This window comes from Paroedura picta, chromosome 5 (assembly GCF_049243985.1).
Source record: "Paroedura picta isolate Pp20150507F chromosome 5, Ppicta_v3.0, whole genome shotgun sequence".
NCBI classification, from domain to species: Eukaryota; Metazoa; Chordata; class Lepidosauria; order Squamata; family Gekkonidae; genus Paroedura; species Paroedura picta.
The window spans coordinates 20,575,433-20,598,667 of NC_135373.1; the positions used below are offsets into that span (position 1 = coordinate 20,575,433).

Consider the following 23,235-nt stretch of genomic DNA (forward strand, 5'->3'; position numbering starts at 1 on the left):
AGGAAGCAGAAGAGGGAAGAGAAAACACGGGGCAAGGAGAGGTGCCAAGAGGTGATGCCTCAGTTTCTCTTCAGCGCTACGCATGACAAGGGGGAAACCACAGTGGCGGGCTCTCAAAAGGCTCCTTGTTCGTGGTCGCAATCCTAGCCAAGGACCATCCCTGGATGCCCCCCCCCCTCCCACCGGCTACCTTGATCTCATCCGATCCTGGAAGCTGAACAGGCTCAGATGGGAAGGGCAGAGCTGCCAAGCAGAGGCAGTCAATGGCCAAACACCTCTGCCTTGCAAACGCAACAGGTTCGCCGTCAGTCCCCTGTGGCTTGACCGTGGCACATGAGCACCTGGCAAAGGGCAATGGGGAGGGTGCACGTGTCCTAAACGGCACACGTGTGCAAACGTGTGCAGGTGGAAACCAGGGCATCAAAACAGCTGGGTTGGGTGACCAAGGATTCCTAAAGCCCAGCAGTCCATTTCTGAAGCAGCCACCCAGCAAGCCCCCAGGGGGACATAGCAGTTCTCCTCTGCAATCTGTTTCCCAGCGCTGGTGCCGCTGAACGCATCGAGTTGCCTGATGCTGAATCAGTCCGTCACTCCATCAAGGCCTATTCAAGCTGGCAGCTGGCCAACTGGTGCAGTAGTTCACGAGCAGCAGTCTCTGATTGGGAGGATGGGGTCCCAGGCAGAGGTCTTTCCCATCACTACCTCCCTTTTAATGGAAGATGCCCAGGATTAAACCTGGGACTCCTGCAGGCCAGGCAGATGCTCTGCCACTGAGCCACAGCCCTCCTGCTCCTTGCCTAGCAAGAGCGACTGCCCCTGAAGCTGCATGTGGAAGAGTAGGGAATCAAACCCCATTCTCCTGATTAGAGACTGCCACTCTTGAACCACTATACCGGTTGGCCTTCCGCCACATAACCAAAAAGCCCAGCTGTCTTTGAAGCCTGAGAGATGATTCCAGGAGTGGGGAATTCTACCAAATAACACCGGGAGGAGGGTAGTGGTGATAAGTGCTACCAAGTGGCAGCAAACCTATGGCGAAACCCACAGGGTTTCCAGAGGCATGAGATGTTCGGAGGCGGTTTTGCAGTTTTCTGCTTCTGCCTAGCCACCTTGGACTTTCCTGGCAGTCTCTTCCAGGTTTGACTCGGAGAAGGAGAAGGAGAAGGAGAAGGAGAAGGAGAAGGAGAAGGAGTCTCAAAGCGGTTTAGTCGCCTTCCCTTTCCTCTCCCCACAACAGACACCCTGTGAGGGAGGTGAGAGAGCCCTGATATTCCTGCTTGGTCAGAACAGTTTTATTAGTGCTGTTGCAAGCCCAAGGTCACCCAGCTGGCTGCATGTGGGGGAGCAGGGAATCTAACCCAGCTTGCCAGACTAGAAGTCTGCACTCCTAACCACTAAACCAGGCTGGCTTAGCTTCCAAGATGAGCTGAGATCAGGCTAACTTTATTGTGGCCTGAACGCCTGATCCATGCAAGAAAGAACTCCTTCTTCCGCTCTCCCCCTCCTGTATATGTTTTCCTAGTGTTGACACTGGCTGTTGGGGGAAGAGGGATTTTCTGCCAGCTGCACAGTTTTGAGTGGCAGATTCTCAGCGTTAAATTTTACATTGCAAGTCTCCTTTGATTTTATCGGTCGCTTCCCGCATGGCTCCGGTTCCACTCCGTTTCCACTGAAAGCTTTCCCAAAGGGTGAGGGCTTCAAAGCCCAACACAGCTTGCCAGCGAAAGGTCAGTGCTTCAAGGGCAGGCTGCGTTGCCAATGGAAACCACAGGCCGGAGCCTCAGCAGGACCATTCAGGTCTGCTCCGGGATGGAACACTCTGGCAATTTAGGGGTGGAGCCAGGGATGTGGTTCCTTTGAGTCGGGGTTGCCAACCTCCCGGTGGCAGCTGGAGAACTCCTAGAATTGCAGCTGGTCTCCAGAGATCAGTTCACCTGGAGAAAAATGGCTGCAAGGTGGACTCTATACCAGGGGTAGTCAACCTGTGGTCCTCCAGATGTCCATGGACTACAATTCCCATGAGTCCCTGCCAGGCGCTCATGGGAGTTGTAGTCCATGGACATCTGGAGGACCACAGGTTGACTACCCCTGCTGTATAACATTATACCCATTAACACACACACACACACACCCTGATCCAAACTCCTCAGGTTCCACTCAACAGGACATAGCTGGAGTCCAGTGGGACCTTTAAGACCAACAAAGTTTTAGTCAAGGCATAAGCTTCTCTCTGAAGTAGTGTTTGTGTGCACAAAACTTATATCTTGAATAAAACTTTATCAGCCTTAAAGGTGCCACTGGACTCCTACGATGTTCTGTGAACCTTACATAAGAGTTCCTCTTCCGAAGCTACCTGCCACACACACACCCTGGAAATCCATCTCTGAAGTCTGGAGCTGAGTGTTCATTCTGGGAGATCTCCAGCTGCCACCTGGAGGATGGCAACGAAACTCAGACCTGTTTCCCAAGCTAAATATTACCTCTTTCCCATGGCTTTGCCCCACTTTTGTACCACAAGGATGGAAGACCTACTGCACATTATGCAGAATGGGGAGAGGGGAAGGAATTTAGGGGTAACAATTCTGGGTTGGGGAAGACCTGGAGATTTGAGGGCACGGAGGGGAGGGGCCTCCATAGGGCATAGCCCCATACTATGCACCTTCCAAGGCCGCCATTTCCTCCAGAACTGGGTCAAACGTTTTAAATAAATAAGATTCAAGTGTGTGGTCGTGTTGATCTAGAGCAGCAGAACAACAAATCCAGTGGCCCCTTTAAGGCCTTTATCTATTTTTATTTTATTAATTAGGCTTCTATAACGCTCCTCCTCTTTAAATTCTGAAGAAAACTTTGTTGGCCTTAAAAAAAACCCTGGACTCACTTTTTAAATGAACAAGTTCCTGCACTGTGCAGGGGGTTAGACTAGATGACCCTGGAGGACCCTTCCAACTCTATGATTCTAAGTTTTCTATGTAGTTTGAAGATCCAACATCATTCATGGGGTGCTCCACCCTCAATCGGGAGGTTGGCAACCAGAGCCCGGATTCTTCCGGGTTCCAAATACTGTGGAATAAGCTCAAGCATTCAATGGCCTGCCCTGCTGGGAAAGCGATTTCCTTGTAGAGGAGAACCTCAAACAGAGGCTGATTCCACAGCTCAAAGGAGGCCTCGCGACCTTTGGATTGGGCCAAGGCACAACCACCTGATGAAGTCTTCCCGGCTCTCTGCCCCTCCCATCCCTCCTTGCCTCCCCAGCCTTCCACTCCGATGAGCTCCCGGGCTGGGAACAAACGCCAAAGGCGACCCAGAACGGATCCGAGGTCTGTTTGCAGCTGGAGGCTCAGGAAAGGCTCGTCGGTGCCCAGAGGAAGCCTGCGGCGGAGCTCCGTGCCCTTTGGAGACCGGGCCAACTGCGCTCTCAAGGAGGGCCTGGAGCAGATCACTCCTCCCAAGCTGAATAACGCACTTTCGGTTTAAATCCTTAAACTCCCAAGTTGAATAACGCACTTTCTGTTGTGCAAAATGGGAAACTCTACTCCCTAAAGGGCACCAAAATTATATTATCCAAGGTGTGCAGAATGAGGAAGGAAGGAAGTTCCCCCTGGAGAGTGCCCGGCCGACCCCCGGGGTTCCTCGCCCACTCCAGGCACTTGTGCCATCCCTGAGCTTCCAAACAGATGGGGGGCTTGCTCTCCTCTGCAATGCCAACTGCACAAGGAAACGCAGGCAAGCTGCTTCCTCCAAGCCCTCAAGGGCTGGACGAGGCTTGACATCCAGAACCAGGATGAACCCCCACAAGCCTGACCCTCCAAGGGAAGGGAAAGGGCAACAACGGCATGCTCCTGCTCAGAAGTGGTTGCACTAGTGGTTGAAGCAGAGCCAGTTTAAGGATGTAAACTGGAGCAGGCTTCCTCGGGAGGTGGTGGGTTCTCCATCTTTGGAAATTTTTAAACAGAGGCTGGATAGCCATCTGACGGAGAGGCTGATTCTGTGAAGGCTCAAGGGGGTGGCAGGTTACAGTGGATGAGCGATAGGGTTGTGAGTGTCCTGCATTTTGCAGGGGGTTGGACTAGATGACCCAGGAGGTCCCTTCCAGCTCTATGATTCTATGATTCTAAGGATTTGCGGGGCCCTAGCAGAGTACAATTGCAATGGGAACAGCCAGACTGGGGGTCTAGGGGCTCCCCCCAAAGTGGAAAGGGGTGTCACCTCAAGTGTCCTTAAAGAGGGAAAAGGGGGAGGAGAGAGGCTGCAGCCTTTTTCGGGGGGCAGGACACACACAGTGTGGGGCTCTCCACGTGATAATTGTGAGACATGGATCAACCAGCCCTGCTCCCACTGTCTCGCTCTCATGCAGGGGTGCTGGAGTCGCCATCCCCCAGGCAGTTACACAAACAAAGACTGTCCTGTTCAAAAGTTACACTGATGAGGAAAAAGCCAGAACACCACGCCGCACCATTAGAATTTCTGCATGTCTTTTAATGCTGGTAAAACAGAAGGCTTGCCAGAGCGTTCCACGGTTCCATAGTCCTAGTACAAATTACGATTGTATATTGAAGAGATTTAGGGAAAGTTGGGTTTCGCCGCTATTTGGCCTTCTGCAATTTTGTTCTACATTTATAGTAATTCTTATCGGTATGTAACCTATTTCTACCCCTGCTGTATAACATTATACCTATAATAGGTATGTAACCTATTTCTCCATGTATTTTCCTTTCTATGCTTCAATATGCATATGAAGTTTATGTTCCCAGTTCCCAGTTTATGCACTGGGAACTTCACTGCCCCAGCTCCCAAGCAGGAGCAAAAATCGGGGGCAGATGAGGTGCACCCCCGTGTGGGTGCAGGCCAAATGCACCCCTGTGTGGGTGCAGGAAGAGGTGGGGCAACCTGCCACAACTAAAACTCCAGCCTGCAACCCAGCATGAAACGTCCAGTGCATAAACGGTCAATGTGTTGCCTTTCACTTCCTACGAATGTCTCTTTATTGTTATGTAGGACAGAAGAATTTGTGTTGGGACCGTAGGTCCTTTTGAAACCTATTACAACAGGCATGTAAGTCGGTCTGATTGATTTATTTGGCATTGCGCATAATTCATAGGCCAAGCTTGCTTTTCTGTGTTAATCGAGCTTCCTGCTTTTCACTGAGACTTGTCACTGAAGAGATTTATTTCTGAAAGCATTTCTGGAACCGGGGAACACTCCAGTGAGTCTCCTGCCTGTTAATCCCCAGGTGGGCTTGGAGACCTCCAGAAATGACAGCCATTATCCAGGCTACGATAATCTGTTCCCCTGGAAAAAAGGAATGCTTGGGAGGGTAGATTTAGGGATGCTGGTGAGTAATGGGGGAGGGGGGGAGGGTTGACAGATGCAGATTGGGAAGCTCCTGGAGGTTTGTCAGTGGTGCCAGCTCATCTCCAGATCGGTTCCTGTAGAGAAAGTGGATGCCGGACTCTACGACATTATGCCCCAATGAGGTCCCAGGCCCCAAACTTCCAGGAATCTCCCAGCCGGGATCTTACAGCCCTACTCCACCATCTCCCACCAGCGCCCATTTCAACAGGTGTTCTCTCTGGCCTTACAACACAACAAAGCTGTATTTGGTTGTTGGTCTTAAAGGTGCCCCTGCACTCAAAGGTGGTTCTGTTGCTTCTGCCAGAATCTATGCTTACAACAGTCCTGCGAGGTAGGTCAGTGGGTCTGCAAAACACCCAGCGAAAAATCAGCTCATCTTCTTCCTTTCTTTTGAAGAAGAAGAAGTTGGGTTTTTATCCCCTGCTTTTCACTGCCCGAAGGAGTCTCAAAGTGGCTCACAATCGCCTTCCCTTCCTCTCCTCACAACAGGCACCTTGTGAGGTAGGTAGGGCAGAGAGTGCCCTGATGTTATTGCTCCGTGAGAACAGCACTATCAGGGCTGTGACAAGCCCAAAGTTAGCCAGCTGGCTGTATGTGGAGGGGTGGGGAATCCAACCCGACTCACCTGATTAGAAGCTGCTGCTCTTATCCACACTTTTGGCCAGTCACCGAATCTTTGGATTAAAAAGCTTGAACGTGGTGCTCTTTTTAAATTAAAATAAAAACACAAATCTAGAATTTCCAGAAAGCCTTTGCCAGCTGTGGGTAGGGAAATACCTAGCTACCAAAAGTACTGGAAGAGAGATTTCGATACATGGGAAATTTCTATGCAGCAAAATGGAAACATGCTCCCTGTCCAGGTTTAGAAGACTGGAATGCTAGAACGGCTGAGTATGCAGCTATGGCCAAACTAACGTCATATTTGAAAAACAGATCTTCTATGAGAACAGCAGCTAAATCTATGGTGAGAAACATGTCTTTCAACAAACACCGGTATGCATTCTGCACACGCTGGACAATGCACCTTCAATGTGCTTTTGCCGCTGGATTTCCCTGTGCAAAACAAAAAGCCAGAAAAAAACTCACTTCATAACAAATTATACCATCTTCAGTGTTTCCCTCCTGATACTTGATTCATGCTGAATTGTTACTCTGAAACGGCAAACACCCCAGAAGACAGAGAAAGAGGAGCCAGCACCCCAGAAGATATAGAGTTCAATGTGATCTGAACACCCTGGAAAAGTGGGCAAATGAGAAGACGCAAGGCAATAAGTGCAGAGTTCTATATCTGGGTCACAAAAATGAGAAGCTTGCATACTGGATGGGAAATGGGTAGCAGTGTGCATGGATGAGATCTTGGAGTCCTTATGGACTGTATGCGAAATATGAGCAGACAGTGTGATGCAGAGGTAAAGAAGGCCAATGCAGTCTTGGGCTGTATCAACAGAGGCATTCCCTCAAAATTACATCATAGTCCCACTGTATACTGCATTGGTCAGACCCCACCTGGAGTCCTGTGTGCAGTTCTGGAAGTCTCGCTTGATGTAGGATGTGGACAGGATTGAGAAGGGTTCAGAGGAGAGTGTCAAGGATGATTTGGGGCCAGGGGACAAAGCCCTATAAGGAGAGGCTGAGGGGCTTGGGAGTGTTCAGCCTGGAGAAGAAGAGGGTGAGAGGTTGAGGGGACAGGATTGCTCTCTTTAAGTATCTGAAAGGTTCTCACTTGGAGGAGGGCAGGGAAAGGTCCCTGTTGGCAGCAGAAGAGAGGACCTGCAGGAATGGCTTTAAACTAGGGGTAGTCAACCTGTGGTCCTCCAGATGTCCATGGACTACAATTCCCATGAGCCCCTGCCAGCAAACGCTGGCAGGGACTCATGGGAATTGTAGTCCATGGACATCTGGAGGACCACAGGTTGACTACCCCTGCTTTAAACTATATGTAGAACAATATTGTCTAGATATCAGGGGAGGGAGGAAATTCACAATCAGAGTAGGCTAGCAGCGGGATGGGCTGCCTAAGGAGGTGGGGAGCTCCCCCTCACTGGTGGTCCAAGCAGCAGCTGGACAGATCCTTATCCTGGATGCTTGATCCCATGCTGAGCAGGAGGTTGGACTAGATGGCCTGTACGGCCCCTTCTATGATTCTGTGAATTACAGTAAAAATAATGGTCTTTGTTTGCATGTTAATATAGAGCTGTATAGATTAATCAGCAATTACAGTTGCCAACCTCCAGGTTGTGGCTGGAGATCTCCTGGGATTGCAACTGGTCTCCAGGTGATAGCAGTTTCTTGGGGGGGGGGATGGCTGCTTTGTAAGGTGGGCTCTACTGCATTGAAAGTACCTTGCCTCCTTAGCCTCCCCCCTCCCCAAATCTCCAGGTATTAACCAACCCAGAGCTGGAAACCCTCATGGCAGAGCGGTGATTTGAACCTGGGTCTTCCCGATCGTCATCTAACAACAACCACAGTGGCTGTGATTGGAGAACACGCTCAATTTCCACGCTCTGAGAAAGACCCTTCTGTGCTGGTCTACAGCAGAGCAAGCTGCTGCTAAAGGGAAAGCCACCCTCACATTTTCCCCCTCTCTCTGCCTACTCAGCAGCCTTCTTATTGACCTGGGAAGGGGATATTTGGATGACTTACCCAGTTTAGGCAGCGTCATGAGCCAAAACTAGTTCATGAGCAGGAAGGCCTGAGTCGTTTGCAGCCTTTTTCAACCTTTTGGCCGTGGAAGAGCAGTTTGGGGCCGGAGTAGGCACCCAGTCTCTGCCCCCTTTCCCAGACATGGCAACCACGCAAGAATCCCACCCCCTGGTGCATGGAAGTGCCAGGTTCCCTGATCTCATGCCAATTGCATGAGCAGGGGGTCTTGAGCAGGGGGTTAGACTAGATGGCCTGCATGGCCCCTTCCAACTCTATGATTCTGTGATTCAGCGACCGGAATAACTTGTGGCCGAGTCCATCAAGGCAGGATATAAGCAGAAGGAAAGAAGCAGGGGCTTTTCTCAGCTGGCCCTGCCAGCAGGGTGAAGAGCTAAGAGCGGGAGAGGCAGGGGGTTTATGTCCCCAACTTACAAAAATAGAAGCACATCTGACACACTGTATTCATGCAGGGACGTTTAACTTATCGCGAGCAGGTTAACTCCCCAAAAGGTTGACTTGCTTTAGCTCCAAGACCAGGGAAGAGAAAGAACAGAGGTCCGAGATAAGATGAAACAGAAGCAGAGGCCAAAGAGGCTAACCGATGAGAGGCCAAATGTACCCGAGAGCCAAGTGTACTCGAGACACAGAATGCTCATAACCCTCGCATGCAGCATTACAATATCCAACACAGTGCCCTAGAGCAGGGGTAGTCAAACTGCAGCCCTCCAGATGTCCATGGACTACAATTTCCAGGAGCCCCTGCCAGCGAATGCTGGCAGGGGCTCCTAGGAATTGTAGTCCATGGACATCTGGAGGGCCGCAGTTTGACTACCCCTGCCCTAGAGTGTACCCTGCAAAGCACCCATGTCTCCAAGAGAATAGATCGTAGTCTGGAGATAAGCTCTAATTTCGGGGGATCCCCTGCAGGTCCCACCTGGAGGCTGGCATCCCTCTGCAGGATTTCTCCTGCAATAGGACAAAGGCCTGCCCTTTGTCATCTGTATGCCCCTGCCACTCTTGGGGCTTCAGCGACAGTCACAGAATGTTCACAATCATTCCAACTGCAGGGGGGAAAGAGTCAGTAACGGAATGTCGACAATCAGTGTGCCGTGTGGAGGACAAAGCTCTTGGAAAGCTCGACGCCTGGGATCCCCAACACTGCGTTAATAGCTACAAATCTTCAACGTCCAGGCCCACACCCCACCCTCAAGTCGGTACACTGTGGTCTTGTATGTCCTCCTCACAGAAGGACACAGGAGTAATGAGTGATAATGAACGTTAGGGAGGGGACCAGGCCGGCAAGTCAGAGCAGGCACTTCCTGTGTTCTGCTTCTGCGAGAGAATGAAAAATTAGACATTCTTGGGTTGGGGAGAGGGGATCAACGAGGCTGGACTTGCGTGGCTGAAGGCTCTGTAGGGCCCATAGTGCCAGAACTCATTTAAGGATCTGTGGGCCCCAGCGGGCTACAATTGTGGCAGGGCAGTGGGGAGGGGGTGTCTGAATATCCTTAAAGATGGAAAAGCGGGGAGGAGAGAGGCTACGGCCCTGATCCATGGGGGGGGAAGGCAGCGTGTGGGGCCCCTGAAAGCATGGGGCCCGTAGCACATGCTACATAGATAAACTGGCTAAGCTCATTATTAGGGGGGAGGGGTTAATGGGACAGCAAAGGCTCGACATCACAGCTGAAGGAAAAGGAAGGGATTCTCAAGCAACTTCGAACTGGAATTAATTTATATCTGAAGAAGTATGCTTGCGCATGAAAGCTTATGCCTTAAAGGCCATATGCGGTCTGAGCCCTACGGAACTTCCTCTACCTATATGCCTTGAAGAGCATTATACTCAGCCCATCCCAACCGGCTAGTGGTCCATGGCCCCAGGAAGTACGTCTGACCTCCACCAGGATCAGGACCTTTTCAGTCCTTGCCCCTACCTGACGGAATGAGCTCCCGGAGGAGATCCGGGCCGTGCTGGAACTGGCGGGGCCTGCAAGACGGAGCTCTTCCGCCAGGCTTTTGGTTGGGGCCGATGATGGGTAACATCCAATGGGCCTCCCCCCAACAGAAATCCTCCAATGAAAACTGCAATTACGTTCCTGCGCCAGAAATAATTACTGCACAGATGACACGGCTGAGTGGAACTTCAATGGAAGAAGCTGATCTGACCTGGGGGATGGACTAGATGGCCTTTAGGACCCCTTCCACTTCTAGGGTACTATGGGATTTTAAAGGTTTTAATGTTAGTGTTGGTTATTAACTATCTGATTGTTTTTTGTTTTGTTTTTACTGTTGTGCATCGCCCTGAGCTTGCATGGGAGAATGGTATACAAATTAAATGAATATATCAATAATAATAATAATTATTATTATTAAAGTTTCCACTGGATTCAAACTTTGTTTTGCTGATCTTAAGGAAAGAGCTCCAGACTGCCAGCTGGAGAGGGGTCGGGGGAGGGGAGGGGGAGTTAACTCTAACTAATAGCCATCTTTAATGTGTTTTAATATGCTGGGGATTTTTTAGGGTTCTGTGCTTTTATTATTTTATTGAAAACCGCCGCAAGTCCTTGAGAGCAGTGGTATATAAATCAAAGAATGAATGAATGAATGAATGAATGAATGAATGAATGAATGAATGAATGAATGAATGAATGAATGAAATAAGTGGCATCCACTACTAATTCAACACGTTCTTCAATGTAAGAGGGTGGTATATACATGAATTTAATGGGACGGTACTTCAAACTGTTTGGGTCTATCTGGAATTAATTTTGCAAGTGTTATCTGCTACTAATTCAATACGTTCTTCCATGTTCTCTACTAGAGATCGGGCCAGGGAGCAGGGATGTCACAAAGGTGTTGTAACTACTAATGACTTAGCCCTAACATCTGGCCCCTGTAAATTTGCTTTGAAGGCCAAAATCTCCCAAACTAAATCTGAACACGTCTGCAAGCTGAAAAATCAGATATGCTGAGCTGCCAAAAGCGTGTTTTGTTTTTGCTCTTCTTCTGATTCACACATGCAGAAGTCACGGGATCTGAGGAACGTTGCCAGCTCCAGGAGGGAGAAAAGTCAGGGGGGGGAAGGGAGCTTGGGGAGAAGAGTAATCACCCACCAAAGGGGCCGCTTTCTCTGTCTTCTGGAGATCTGCTGCAACTCCCCCCCCCCACTCAGTCAGCAATCCTCAATGAAAGGAGCAGTGCAGCGTCCCATCTGAGACAGTGAGAATTCAATCCTTCCCCCCACCCACCCACCCCCCGGCTGAAGATTAGGAGTTGCAAGCTTACCCCAGCCACAGAAAACTAGTTGCCGGCACACATAAAATTATATTAATGGAACAAAGCGCAGATATCTGAATATTGTAATATGTAACTAGAGCCCCCATATTCAGGAGCAGTGTACCTCCCCATACCCAGTGGAAGCTGCATGTCATTTTATGCTTGGTTCAGGAGATGGCCCCTGGTTGGGAAACGCGTTGATTGCTAGACAGGCCAACACTGTCTTGGGAAATTCCTGGAGGTTTGGGGAGCAGAGCTGGCAAAGGTCAGTTTAGGGAGAGGGAGGTGTTCAACAGGGATGGGATGTCCCTCTAGGACTTCCATTTTTTCTAGGCTCTATGGTACACCATAGAGTTTGCTCTTCCAAGTTGTCGTTTCCACCAGGGGAACCGCTCGGAAGCCTGGAGACCCCCTTGTCATTGTAGGAGAACTCCAGGACCCACCTGGAGGCTGGCAACCCTGTCTGGCAAGCTTCCGAGACAGAGCTGTGATCTGAACCCCAGACCCTAGTCTTGACATTCTAATGGAGATGCCACATTGCTACCCAAAGCGGAAATGGCTGCGTGGGAAAGTTATGAACCCCCCTTGCCTCACATGACCGCCCTATAATCTGTGGCCGTTTTGAACCTAAAAGAAAAACATGCCATTTGAATCTTGCCTCTTGCCTGGCCCAAACATGAGAAGAAGAAGGGTTGGTTTTTATACCCCACTTTTCACTGCCCGAAGGAGTCTCAAAGCGGCTTTCTATCGCCTTCCCTTCATCTTACTACAACAGACCCCCTGTGAGGTATGTGGGGCTGAAAGAGCCCTGACAGGACTGCTTGGTCAAAACAGCACTATCAGGCCTGTGACTAGCTCAAGATCACCCAGCTGGCTGCATGTGGAGGAGCAGGGATTCAAACTCCGCCTGCCAGATTAGAATCCACTGCTCTTAACCAGTGCACCAAGCTGGCTCTCAGAGACAAGAGAGCCATTTTGTTCATAAGTAACTTATAACCCAGCCAGTGGAAAAGGCCTGCAAGGGTATGACCAATTGGCCAACTCACCCGGCCCCTGATTGGTTGTTCCTCAGGACCCCCAACTGGGCATCCCTTGGCTCAGAGGACCACAGCAGCACAGGGCTGCTCTAGCCAATGGAGGTATTTCTCCCCGCTCCCTCCACCCCGTTCCAACAAGTTTGGGGAAAGGCTGAAACCAGCCTAAAGCATCAACTGTGGAAAACAGGTGAGCGCACTTTTCATTACCCAAATTTGAGAATGGGACATGAAATGTGCCTGCTGGGCAAGGAAGACTTGGCGCCAATCGGAAGCAGGGTGACTCAGAGAAGCAAGCCGTGCTAGATGGTGCCACGGGGAAGGTTTGCAAGGCCCACGCCCCAAATCTGTCACCACATTTGACCTGCCAGGGAAATAATTTCCCTAGCTGACAGCAAGTATGGTGGGAAAGCGGTTAAAGCATCAGAGTACCATCTGGGAAACCCGAGTTCGAATCCCTGACGAGCTATGGAAGCTGGCTGGGTGAACTTGGGCCGGGCAGGCTCTCACTGCCCAATCTACCTCACAGGGTTGTTGTGAGGATAAAGTGGAGATGAGGAGAAGGTTGTAATCCCCTTTGGGCCTCCTGTGGGAAGGAAGGCAGGGCAGAAGAGTAAAATAAAATAAATCCCCAGACAGGAGTATCAATTCCAGGAGATACACATACGTGAGAGGTAGAATTTCCAAGATGAGAATTCCTTGCTTTTTCGGGCTACAATTGTTTGGGGAGGGAGATCAGGATGGATACCTGTGTTAGTAGCAGTAGCAGGATGGATCTCTGTCTGTCTGTAGCAGTAAAAAAAAGAACAAATGTCCAGGAATACCTTAAAGACTAACAAAACTTGTAACTGAAGAGGAGAGGCAGTGCGTTGTAGTGATTTAAGAGCAACAAGTTCTCATCTGGAGAACCGGCAGGGTGGCCTTGGGCCAGTCACAGTTCTCTCACAGCTGTTTTCATAGAACAGTTCTTTCAGAACTTTCACCCCCACCTCCCTCACAGGGTGCCTGTTGAGGGGAGAAAGGTGTTGGTAAGCCGCTTCAAGACTCCTCCTGGTAGTGAAAAGCAGGGTGCTAAACCCAACTTTTCTTTGTCTTCTTTGTGAGTCACAGCTCACTTCTTCAGATACGGAAGCGAGCAGCAGCTTCCAAAGGTTTCTCCCTCCACATATTTTGTGAGTCTTTACGGTGCTCCTGGACCCTGGCTCTTTTCTTACTGTTTAGGGAGGGTCATTCGGCTGAAGGGAGAAAGGTATGGGCTTTACCCACACAGAGAGGGGGGGGGGAATAAAACCATTTTATCCTTGCCTCCATTTTAATCCCACAACAGAATAAGTATTTGAACCTGTGGGACACCTGTATGTTTTCTCAGAAGGCCACAGAATTCCTTTGGGGGGGGATCGATTTTAATTTGTTTTTAATTAATTTGTAATACAACACAGGGATCTGAAAGCTCAATTGGTAAAACAGCACAGAGAACTGGAAGTTTTTAAAATTGTAAAACCGCACAGAGCATTTTAAGTCGTAAAGCAGCACAGAGAACTGGCATTTTTTTAAATTGTAAAACCGCACAGGGGATTTTAAGTCCTAAGCAGCACAGGGGACAAAAGCCCCCTCCCCAGCTGCAATTCCCCTCCCTCCCAGAGCTGTTTTGCTTTTTTAACAAGGGCCGGCAGCTCCCCTCTCCCGTCTTTTGGCCCATGAATCCTTTCCTCCCATCTCCGCATAACGGCTTCTCCAGACAAATCGCGCCGGGGATGACTGTAAGAGTCATTACGGCCCAGCCCATTGTGAGTGTAATCACTCTATTAAAGGTTACGGTTTTAAATAAAGGAAACGGTCAGGGTTAGTTTAGCAACACGCCCTTGCTTCGGAAGCCAGCCCGAGGCAGGTTTTCGGGACTGTGAGTGCCGCAGAGTCCTGGGGACAGAGAAACCTTGTCCATCCTGTTGCTAAGGAGTACGGGGATGCTTATGGGAGGGGGGGGAGCATACTTAGGGTTTATTTATTTGTTTGTTTGTTTGTTTATTACCCGCCACTCCCTAACGGCTCATGGCGGGCCCCGAGGAAGCACGCCTGACCTCAACCAGGGCCTGGTCCTTCTCCGTCTTGGCCCCCACTTGGGGGTTTGAGCTCCCAGAGGAGATCTGGGTCCTGCCGGAGCTAGCCCAATTCCTCAGAGCCTACAAAACAGAGCTCTTCTGCCAAGCCTTTGGATGGGGCCAGTGACCCGATAACGTCCTCTGAGCCCTTCAGAACCTCCTCCTACTCAGAAACGCCCACTGGATACATCACGAGGCAATGTTCGCCTGATTAATCTTCCTGGGTTATGGTCTAATGCAGGGGTAATCAAACTGCAGCCCTCCAGATGTCCATGGACTACAATTCCCACAAGCCCCTGCCAACAAATGCTGGCAGGGGCTTGTGGGAATTGTAGTCCATGGACATCTGGGGGACCGCAGTTTGACTACCCCTGGTCTAATGCAGTGGTTCTCAACCAGGGGGTCGGGACCCCTTTGGGGATTGAACGAGCCTTTCACAGGGGTCGCGGCAGGATGAGCAGCTTGGCCGTGGGGGGGTGCCATCGACACAACAGCCTTGCAGGGTAGATCACGAGAGTGTTTGTCTGTCTGGAGCAGCGGAAAAGAGCGAGATCGGCATGGTGGGACAAGAGGCAAAACTGAACTGAGAAACCCCAGAAAAAAACCAATTTATATACACTCATGAACAATGGATCTTCACGCCATTGGTCAGTTTTGGTTTAATTTCGGAGAGTTTGGACAGGGCCCTGATCTCTTCAGGGAGCTCATTCCACCAGGTGGGGGCTAGGACCAAGAAGGCTTTGGCCCTTGTTGAGGTCCGATGTGCTTCTCTGGGGCCAGGGATCCGCAGTCAGTTGGAGGTGGCAGGGCGTAAGGCTCTTTTGGGGATATGGGCAGGGAGGCCGTCTCTCAAGTACACTGGGCCCTGACTGCATATGGCCTTGATGGGCTTTGGTCCAGAGTGTTGTCCACTCTGGCCGGCAGCTGCTCTCCAGAGTCACAGGCCGAGGCCTTTTGCGTCACCTCCCAGCTGACCCTTTTCGCTGGAGATGCTGAGGTCAGAACCGGTGACCTACTGCATCCCAAGCAGATGCTCTGCCCACTGAGTCAGCCCCCCCCCGTCCCAGTCCCCCTGGCAGGTGGTGCCTTGCTGGTCACTCCCTTCTTTCATCTTCTCCGATGATCTCTGGGGAGCCCACCTGAGGTCGCTGCCCCTTGGAACAGCTTCCAGGAGTCCAGACAGAAAAGAACGTGGATGCCATGCAGATTCGCTTCCTAGCTTAAAAAAACAATGGCTCGCAGCAGCCAGTACAGCCGCAGACCCTCTCAATTTACACAGAGAGAGAGAGAGGGAGAGAGAGAGAGAGAGAGAACTTTTAAAGGCATGTGTGCTTTGGACATTCATATGGTGGCAATGAGTCCCGCGGGTCAGTTTAGGCCAGTGGTTCTCAACCTGGGGGTTGGGACCCCTTTGGGGGTCGAATGACCCTTTCACAGGGGTTGTGGCAGGGAGAACAAACTTGACCACACAACAGCCTTGCAAGGTAGATCACGATAGAGCATTTGTCTGTCTGGAGCAGCGGAAAAGAGCGAGATGGGCATGGTGGGACAAGAGACAGGACTGAACTGAGAAACCCTGGGGAAAAAACCCAATTTATATGCAATCATGAAACATGGATCTTCACACCATTGGCCAGTTTCAGTTTAATTTCTGTGAAAGAAGCCTTGCCTAATTTTATGGTTAGGGGTCATCACAACATGAGGAACTGTATTAAAGGGTCGCGGCATTAGGAAGGTTGAGAATCACTGATTTAGGCTGCTTCTAGTTGGGTTAATTGCCAGCCCACCCCCCCCCCCATGGGTGACTGAGGGTAGGAGCACCGAATCCAGGTTGGAAAACACCTGGAGATTTGGGGATGCAGCCAGATTTGGGGACAGGGAGCTCAGTAGGGAACAGGGCCCTAGAGCAGGGGTAGTCAAACTGCGGCCCTCCAGCGAATGCTGGCAGGGGCTCCTGGGAATTGTAGTCCATGGACATCTGGAGGGCCGCAGTTTGACTACCCCTGCCCTAGAGTCTGCCCTCCAGAACTTCCATGTTCTCCAGGGGAACCGATCTCTGTAGTCTGGAGGTGAGCGGGAATTCCAAAGGATCCCCAGGGCTTGCCTGGAGGCTGGCATCCCTATTCGGTTTACTCATCTAAGTTTTAGCAGGTTCCTTGATCGAGCGCCAGTTTGAATGAATGGGGCAGACAAAAATCAGGCTTGTTTATTTATCCCTCCGACCACCACCACCACCACCACCGTTGTGCTGTCCTGGCATGCTGCAACTCCCGGGGAAGAAAAAAGAAACAATAGTTTAAAGTGGCTTTCGTACAGGAAACTGTAACTTTCTCGCGTTTCCTTAATATCTCCTCCAAAACCTCTCTTTCACGGGCTTGGGTGACGCAGCTGCTCAAAGCACGGATGTCAAATTTTCAACGCCGAAGTGAGACTCTCTCGCTGTTTCTCTGTGTCCGCCAGCGTGGGAAGCGTCTCCAAAACCTTGGAAGGGGCTACCTCTACCTGTGAAGCTTGCCTGCCCCGCGATTTCCCTGGCCTGACGCTTCACCAACCGTGCACAAGACTGACCCTCAGAGCCCGGCAACGGATCCTACGTAACAACATGCCTTTGGGCTAGATCCGATTGTGAAGCTGTTCGTGTCGAGGCAGTCAGAGTTTTGATGGCTGAGACTGTGGCTTAATTCAGTGAACTGGACATCCCGAATTGAAAGAGGTTCGCACAGCAGAACTTCCTGGCAAGATCATGGCCAGAATGTGTGATTACCTGAGTGAACTTTGGCTGAACTAAGTCTTGGGCGATCATTGCAAGTTTTACGTGGACCTTTCATCCAGCAGCCGGAGCATGAAACACTGTTTCAGAGGAATACAACCTGCCTGAACATCTAAACATTCCAGGTCAGTAGCCAATTCCCAAGGAAGATCGGTGATTGATCCCGCACTGAGCAGGAGGGTGGATCGGTGGCTTGTGGGATTCGACGATCCTATAAGAACAGCATTTCCCTGAATGGAGCTGCACCAGGGTTAGAAGAAATCAATGCCTTTGGACAATGCTGGCAAAACTGCATTTAACAATCTTAGAAGTTCTGGCAGAACTGCATTTAACAATCTTAGAAGTTCTGGCAGAACTGCATTTAACAATCTTGTGGCAGAACTGCATTTAACAATCCTAGAAGTTCTGGCAGAACTGCATTTAACAATCCTAGAAGTTCTGGCAGAACTGCATGTAACAATCCTAGAAGTTCTGGCAAAACTCGGCAATTGGCAAAAACCAAAAGGGACTCACCTGGCAGTGTCCGAACCAGGCCAGCTCGGTGTGCAAGACCATCAGCAGGATGCCCAGCAGGGCAGTGCCCAGCGCCCACCCGGCCAGCTTCCGCTCTTCTCCCAGCAAGATCTTCCGCAGCCGGAGACGCCGCAGGTTCTCGCCCGGCTCCCGGGGGATGGGCAGCACCATGGGGTCAGCGGGGTCGCCCTTGTTCTGCATCTCCTGGGGGGCCGGCGCACGCTTGGCCCCCGGGCTCGGGAGGTAGGGGGTGAAGACCCCCTGGGCAGGCCCCCATCGCTGCCGCTTGAGCAGCCAGCAGGCCGCCAGGGCGGGGGAGTGGGCAGGCGGCTGGAGGGGAGGGGGAAAGAAAGAAAGAAAGAAAGAAAGAAAGAAAGAAAGAAAGAAAGAAAGAAAGAAAGAAAGAAAGAAAGAAAGAAAGAAAGAAAGAGGGAAAAGTTCAGAAAAGGCTGGAAATGACTGGAGGCAGCGAGGGGGTCCTGTGGCTCCGGAGGGGGTCGTGGCGCTGCTGTGGCCCCAGCCCCGCGGGACGGTGGCTCCCAGCGGCGAGGGACTGGAAGGAGGCGGGACGGGGCGGGAGGGCTGGCCGGGTCCACCCAGAGGAGCCGCTTTGCCGGCCAGCGCCTGAGAGCGTGCCGGGGGTGGGAGGCCGGGGCGGCCGGGGCGCAGCGGAGGCGGAGGCGGGCGAAGGGCGGCCGGGTCCAGGCTAGGTGCTGCGCAGCCGGCCGGCCGAGCCGCAGCGGAGCGCTTCCCGGAGGGTGTTTGGGTGCCGCCGGCGGGCCGGTGCGGGCGCTTCGTCACGGGGCAGGGCGAGGGCGAGGGCGAGGGCTCCCCGGGGAGGGTGGCGCGGCGGGCGGGCGGGCGGGGCGGCGGGCAGGCTCTTGTTTCGGACAACAGGTGGCGAGACGCTGAGGGGGGCGGGACGGCACTCTGGCTATGCTCAGAGGCACGCTTTTCACAAAAGCACTCTCCGGCCGGACTCCGCCCCGCTCTTCAGACTGAGAATTTTCCTCCCTTTGCAGTAGCCGAGTACTAAGGCCCTTGGGGGTACTAATAAAGGAGCCCCCCTGGCATGCACAGAGTTCCTTCTCAGCTCTTAATCGCAGGGAATCTGCGTATGCTCAGAGGCACGCTCTTCACAAGGCTTGTTTCTGGAGGCGGACCCCACTTAGAATCATAGAGTTGGAAGGGGCCATACAGGCCATCTAGTCCAACCCCCTGCTCAACGCAGGATCAGCCCTAAGCATCCTAAAGCATCCAAGAAAAGTGTGCATCCAACCTTTGCTTGAAGACTGCCAGTGAGGGGGAGCTCACCACCTCCTTAGGCAGCCTATTGCAACCTATTCGCTCTCTGGCCTAAACATTTTGCTCTCCAGGGGTGGCCAGGTACCACCCCAGCCCTAGGAAATAGAAAGAAAGGGGTGACCCTGAGCATTCACAGAGTTCTTTCTCACCATTTAGTTGCAGGTTGACTGTTTTATTTATTTATTATATATGTATATACTGCCCTCCCCTTGTGGCTCAGGGCAGTTTACAAGGTACTATAGCACAACTCCCCACCAAATGTAAAATACAAGCCTCAGTGGCTGCCCAAATTTCTAAGGACCTGTATAGATTTCTTTTTTAAACTTCACTCTGACACTTGCACAATCTTATTGTTAAAGGGGGAAAGACTAACAACGGTTCATCCCCAGAAAACGTCATTTCCTTTTTAAGTCGCTGTTCTGGCCGTCCTTCCTGTTTGGAAGCAAGACTGCCTTGAACAATGACTCACACAGATGTACAACATGCAACCTCCTTTAAAGGCGGGTGATCTGTTGTCTATCTGCATGAGGAAGAATGAGACGACCGGGCCTCTATCTGGTGCAGAGTTGCAACGGAATCATCCACTCCGGCAGGAGCCGAATAGAAGCAGTTCCACTCAGCGAGTGAATCATGCAGAGAAGCGGCAGGCATCCTCATCAAAGAAGACATGCTGTGTGTTCATCAGAGCCTTGAAGGAAGCCAGCTGAAATGTCTGTATCTTTTTGTTTGTGTAGGTTTCATCGGCCGGTTAAGCCTCTACAGGATAGCAGCACCATCTTCCCACATCCTGCTGAGAGATACCTGTTTTGCAAAAGGGAGACACCCAAATGACCCAGTTAGCAGCAGGCAGGCAAAGATCCAACAGGTCAATGTAGGAGAGAAGAGAAAGATGGCATTGGCTTGGGCCCTAGAGGAGACGTAATGGCACTTGTACATGAGCAGGGTCACAGAGGGAAAGACTTAACTTTAGCCAGAGACGGACACAGGTCGGAGGCCAGGTATGTGCCAGCAATTGGACAGCGGGCGGATACCTGCAGATCCCACTGGAGCTGCTCGGAAAGCCAAGAACCTTAAAAACAGCCCTTCCTCAAACAGGTAGTTTTGCACAGTGGTTAGAGCAGCTCTAAAACTAGGAAGATGGGACTTTCTTGAGATAGGAGGCAGGATTGTCAGCCTGCATTATAATTCAGGGGTAGTCAACCTGTGGTCCTCCAGATGTCCATGGACTACAATTCCTATGAGCCCCTGCCAGCAAACACTGAAGGGGCTCATGGGAATTGAGTCCATGGGCATCTGGAGGACCATTGACCAATGCACAGCTAGATCTCATCTGTTGGATCCAGTCAGTTTCAAGTGAAACTGACCCAATAGCATGCATTGGCAGAAAGATCTATTGTGGGGCTTTGGTCCATAAATGGGGCTGGTTGTGGGTTTTTGCCTCTTTGTACCATCATGCTGGGGTCACTAGAAGGAGAATCATCTTAGAACCATAGAGTTGGAAGGGGTCTCCAGGTTCATCTAGTCCAACCCCCTGCAGAATGCAGGACGTTCACAATTGCCTCCCCACCACAATGACCCCAATTCCATGCCCAGATGATGCCTTTCTGCCCACCCACTTACAATCTGCCTGAATGAGCTCCCAGTGTCCTGGTCCCTGGACCCACAGATCCAGCAATGACCGTCCCTCAGGCTTCTCCTCCCTCAGAGAGGTCACATTCTTGTCTTGGTTTTATGCTGACCCGTTTTGGGCTCTGGTGTGGTAGGTTTCTTGCCTTGTGCAGGATTCTGATACAGGGAGGGAGCCCTTACGTGACAGGTTTGTCCCACGCCCGGAGAAATGGTGCTCAGGCATGCTTGACACATGCCAGATTTACCCGGGGAGGGATGGAGCAGTCCAAACCGGATCCAGAACACACCAGTGAGAAGACTTTCCTGAAGCAAGGGGGCGAAGAAGCCCCATTTACCGGAAACCAGAGGGTTTGTTGAACTTCTTCAACGTTCCTGCTAACATCAGCGCTTTGCGCCTTCCTTTCCGTTCCATCGCAAGGTACAACCTACGGAGCCGTTTACCCTGAGCCAGCGTTTTCAAAAGGGGAAAAGATTCGGCAGAAACAAGAAAACAAGAGTTTATTGAAGTTGAGCGAAGATTCCCCCCTCCTCTGCCACTGCTGATCCTTTCCCTTTTAATACGAGACACCAGTCTCCCAAAGAGCTTGTATTCTGTGGAGGCAACATTGGCCGGTGAAGCCATCTTCTGCTGGGATTACCAGTCTGTTTGAGACTATGAGCACCTTTCGAATTTTGGGTGCAGGGTGGGGGGCTCAACCATTAGAAGGGTGCTGCAGGGAGCAGAGTGACACAAACACAGAGAAATAGCAAGCGCAGGAGGAAAGAGGGCAATTTTGGGGACCCCTGGTTCACGGCAATCAAAGGCTTTGGAGTTTAATCTGACTTTCCAGAACCAAATCTGGCTCCGTGCAGAGGCAGTGTGGTGTAGTGGCTAGGAGCGGCAGCGTCTAATCTGGCAAGGCGGGTTGGATTCCCTGCTCCTCCACATGCAGCCAGTTAGGTACACTTGAGATCATCACAGCCCTGATAGTACTGTTCTCACAGGGCATTAACAGAAGGGTTCTCTTGGCCCCACCTCCCTCACAGGGCGTCTGTTGTGGGGAGAGGAAGGGAAGGCGATTGGAAGCCCCTTTGGGACTCCTTTGAGCCATGAAAAGTGGGGGCATTTATTTATTTATTTATATACCACCACTCTTCCTGATGAAAGAATAAAAATACAATAAAACCCCACAATACAACCCCACCCCTTACAACAATAAATAGCTAGATGGATGGCAATCTATGCTATTGTCTCCCCCCCCCCATTCAGCTGGAGGGCCAAGCCTTCTTCCGCTGGGAGAGAGGGGCCAGATCTAAACGACATCGAGGGGGGATCCTCTGATGCAGGGGTAGTCTACCTGTGGTCCTCCAGATGTCCATGTACTACAATTCCCATGAGCCCCTGCCAGCATTCGCTGGCAGGGTCTCATGGGAATTGTAGTCCATGGACATCTGGAGGACCACAGGTTGACTACCCCTGCTCTGATAGAAACACTGGGACTTCACCCTGGGCTCAACCATACACCTGACGGAAGAGCTCCATCTTGCAGGCCCTACATAAAGTTGACTTGACAACTCCAGCGTGGGCTTCAGCTCCCCCGGGAGCTCATTCCACCAGGTTGGGGCTAGGACTGAAAAGGCCCTGGCCCAGATTGAGGCCAGGCAGATGTCCCGGGGGCACGGGGCATAAGCAACCAAGCAGTCCCACAGGTAAGTGGGACCCCTTCAAGGCCGCATGTAGCAGTATAAGACCAACTCTTCTTCTTCCTCTTAAAAAAAAACCCCAGCTCTTAAAATTAAGGTATATTGGAGAATGCTAGAAGAATCAGTAAAGAGGGGGGAGCAAAAATGTCTGATGGGACCAAAGGGCTTTCCAAGAAGGGAAATTATAGAGGACAGTTGCCAGGAGTCAAAATGTGAGCCGTGCACAGATTTATGCCATGAAACCAATCTTGCAGGGTGCGGTGCTGTATATTTCTGATTCATTGTGAGGTGTGGTATGCACCCCTTTTAAATAATGAACTCTCAGTGCTTGGGTTAAGGGAACATTTGGGTGTGTCAGTGATCAGTGGGGCTGGATTTATTATCTAGTGAGGAGACAAGGTGGCTTCCATCTTTCTCTTTTCTTCCATTGTAACCTCACAACAATCCTGTGAGGTAGACTGGCCCAAGTTCACCCAGCAAATGTCCATGGCAGAGTGGAGGTCCGAACCTGCGTTTCCCCTGATTCTAGTCCAACACTAGAGAGTTAATGCAGGTAAGTAGTTTAGAGTGGGAGCTTCTAATCTGGAAGGCCATGTTTGATTCCCCGTTCCTGCTCCACATGCAGCCAGCTGGGGGACCCTGGACCAGTTGCAGTTCTCTCAGAGCTCTCTCAACCTCACCAACCTCTCAGGGTGTTTGTTGTGGGGAAAGGAAGGATAGGTGATCGTAAGCTTCTTTGAGACTCCTTCAGATAGAGAAGGACAGGGTATACAAAACCAACTCTTCTTCCACACTCTAACCCCTATACATGTGAGCTTCCCTGATCCAGACAGGGAAAAGTAGCATCCAAAAATATTTATGGCCCCACCCATCCATCTGTCCATCTATCCATTCATCTGTCTACTTGACCAGAGTGACTTTTGAGACCATCTCC

General features: G+C 51.1%; 1 protein-coding gene across 1 annotated transcript in view; it reads right to left on the reverse strand.

The window, feature by feature from the left end:
• The window catches only part of LOC143837262 (intermediate conductance calcium-activated potassium channel protein 4-like), a 45,865-nt gene extending 27,416 nt beyond the window's left edge, over window positions 1-18,449 (reverse strand). Inside the window, exon 1 of the mRNA XM_077336880.1 lies at window positions 17,685-18,449. Coding sequence (XP_077192995.1) covers window positions 17,685-17,885 — 201 coding nt within the window. The 5' untranslated portion in view covers window positions 17,886-18,449. The remainder of the gene's footprint in view (window positions 1-17,684) is intronic.
• Window positions 18,450-23,235: the final 4,786 nt, after the last annotated feature.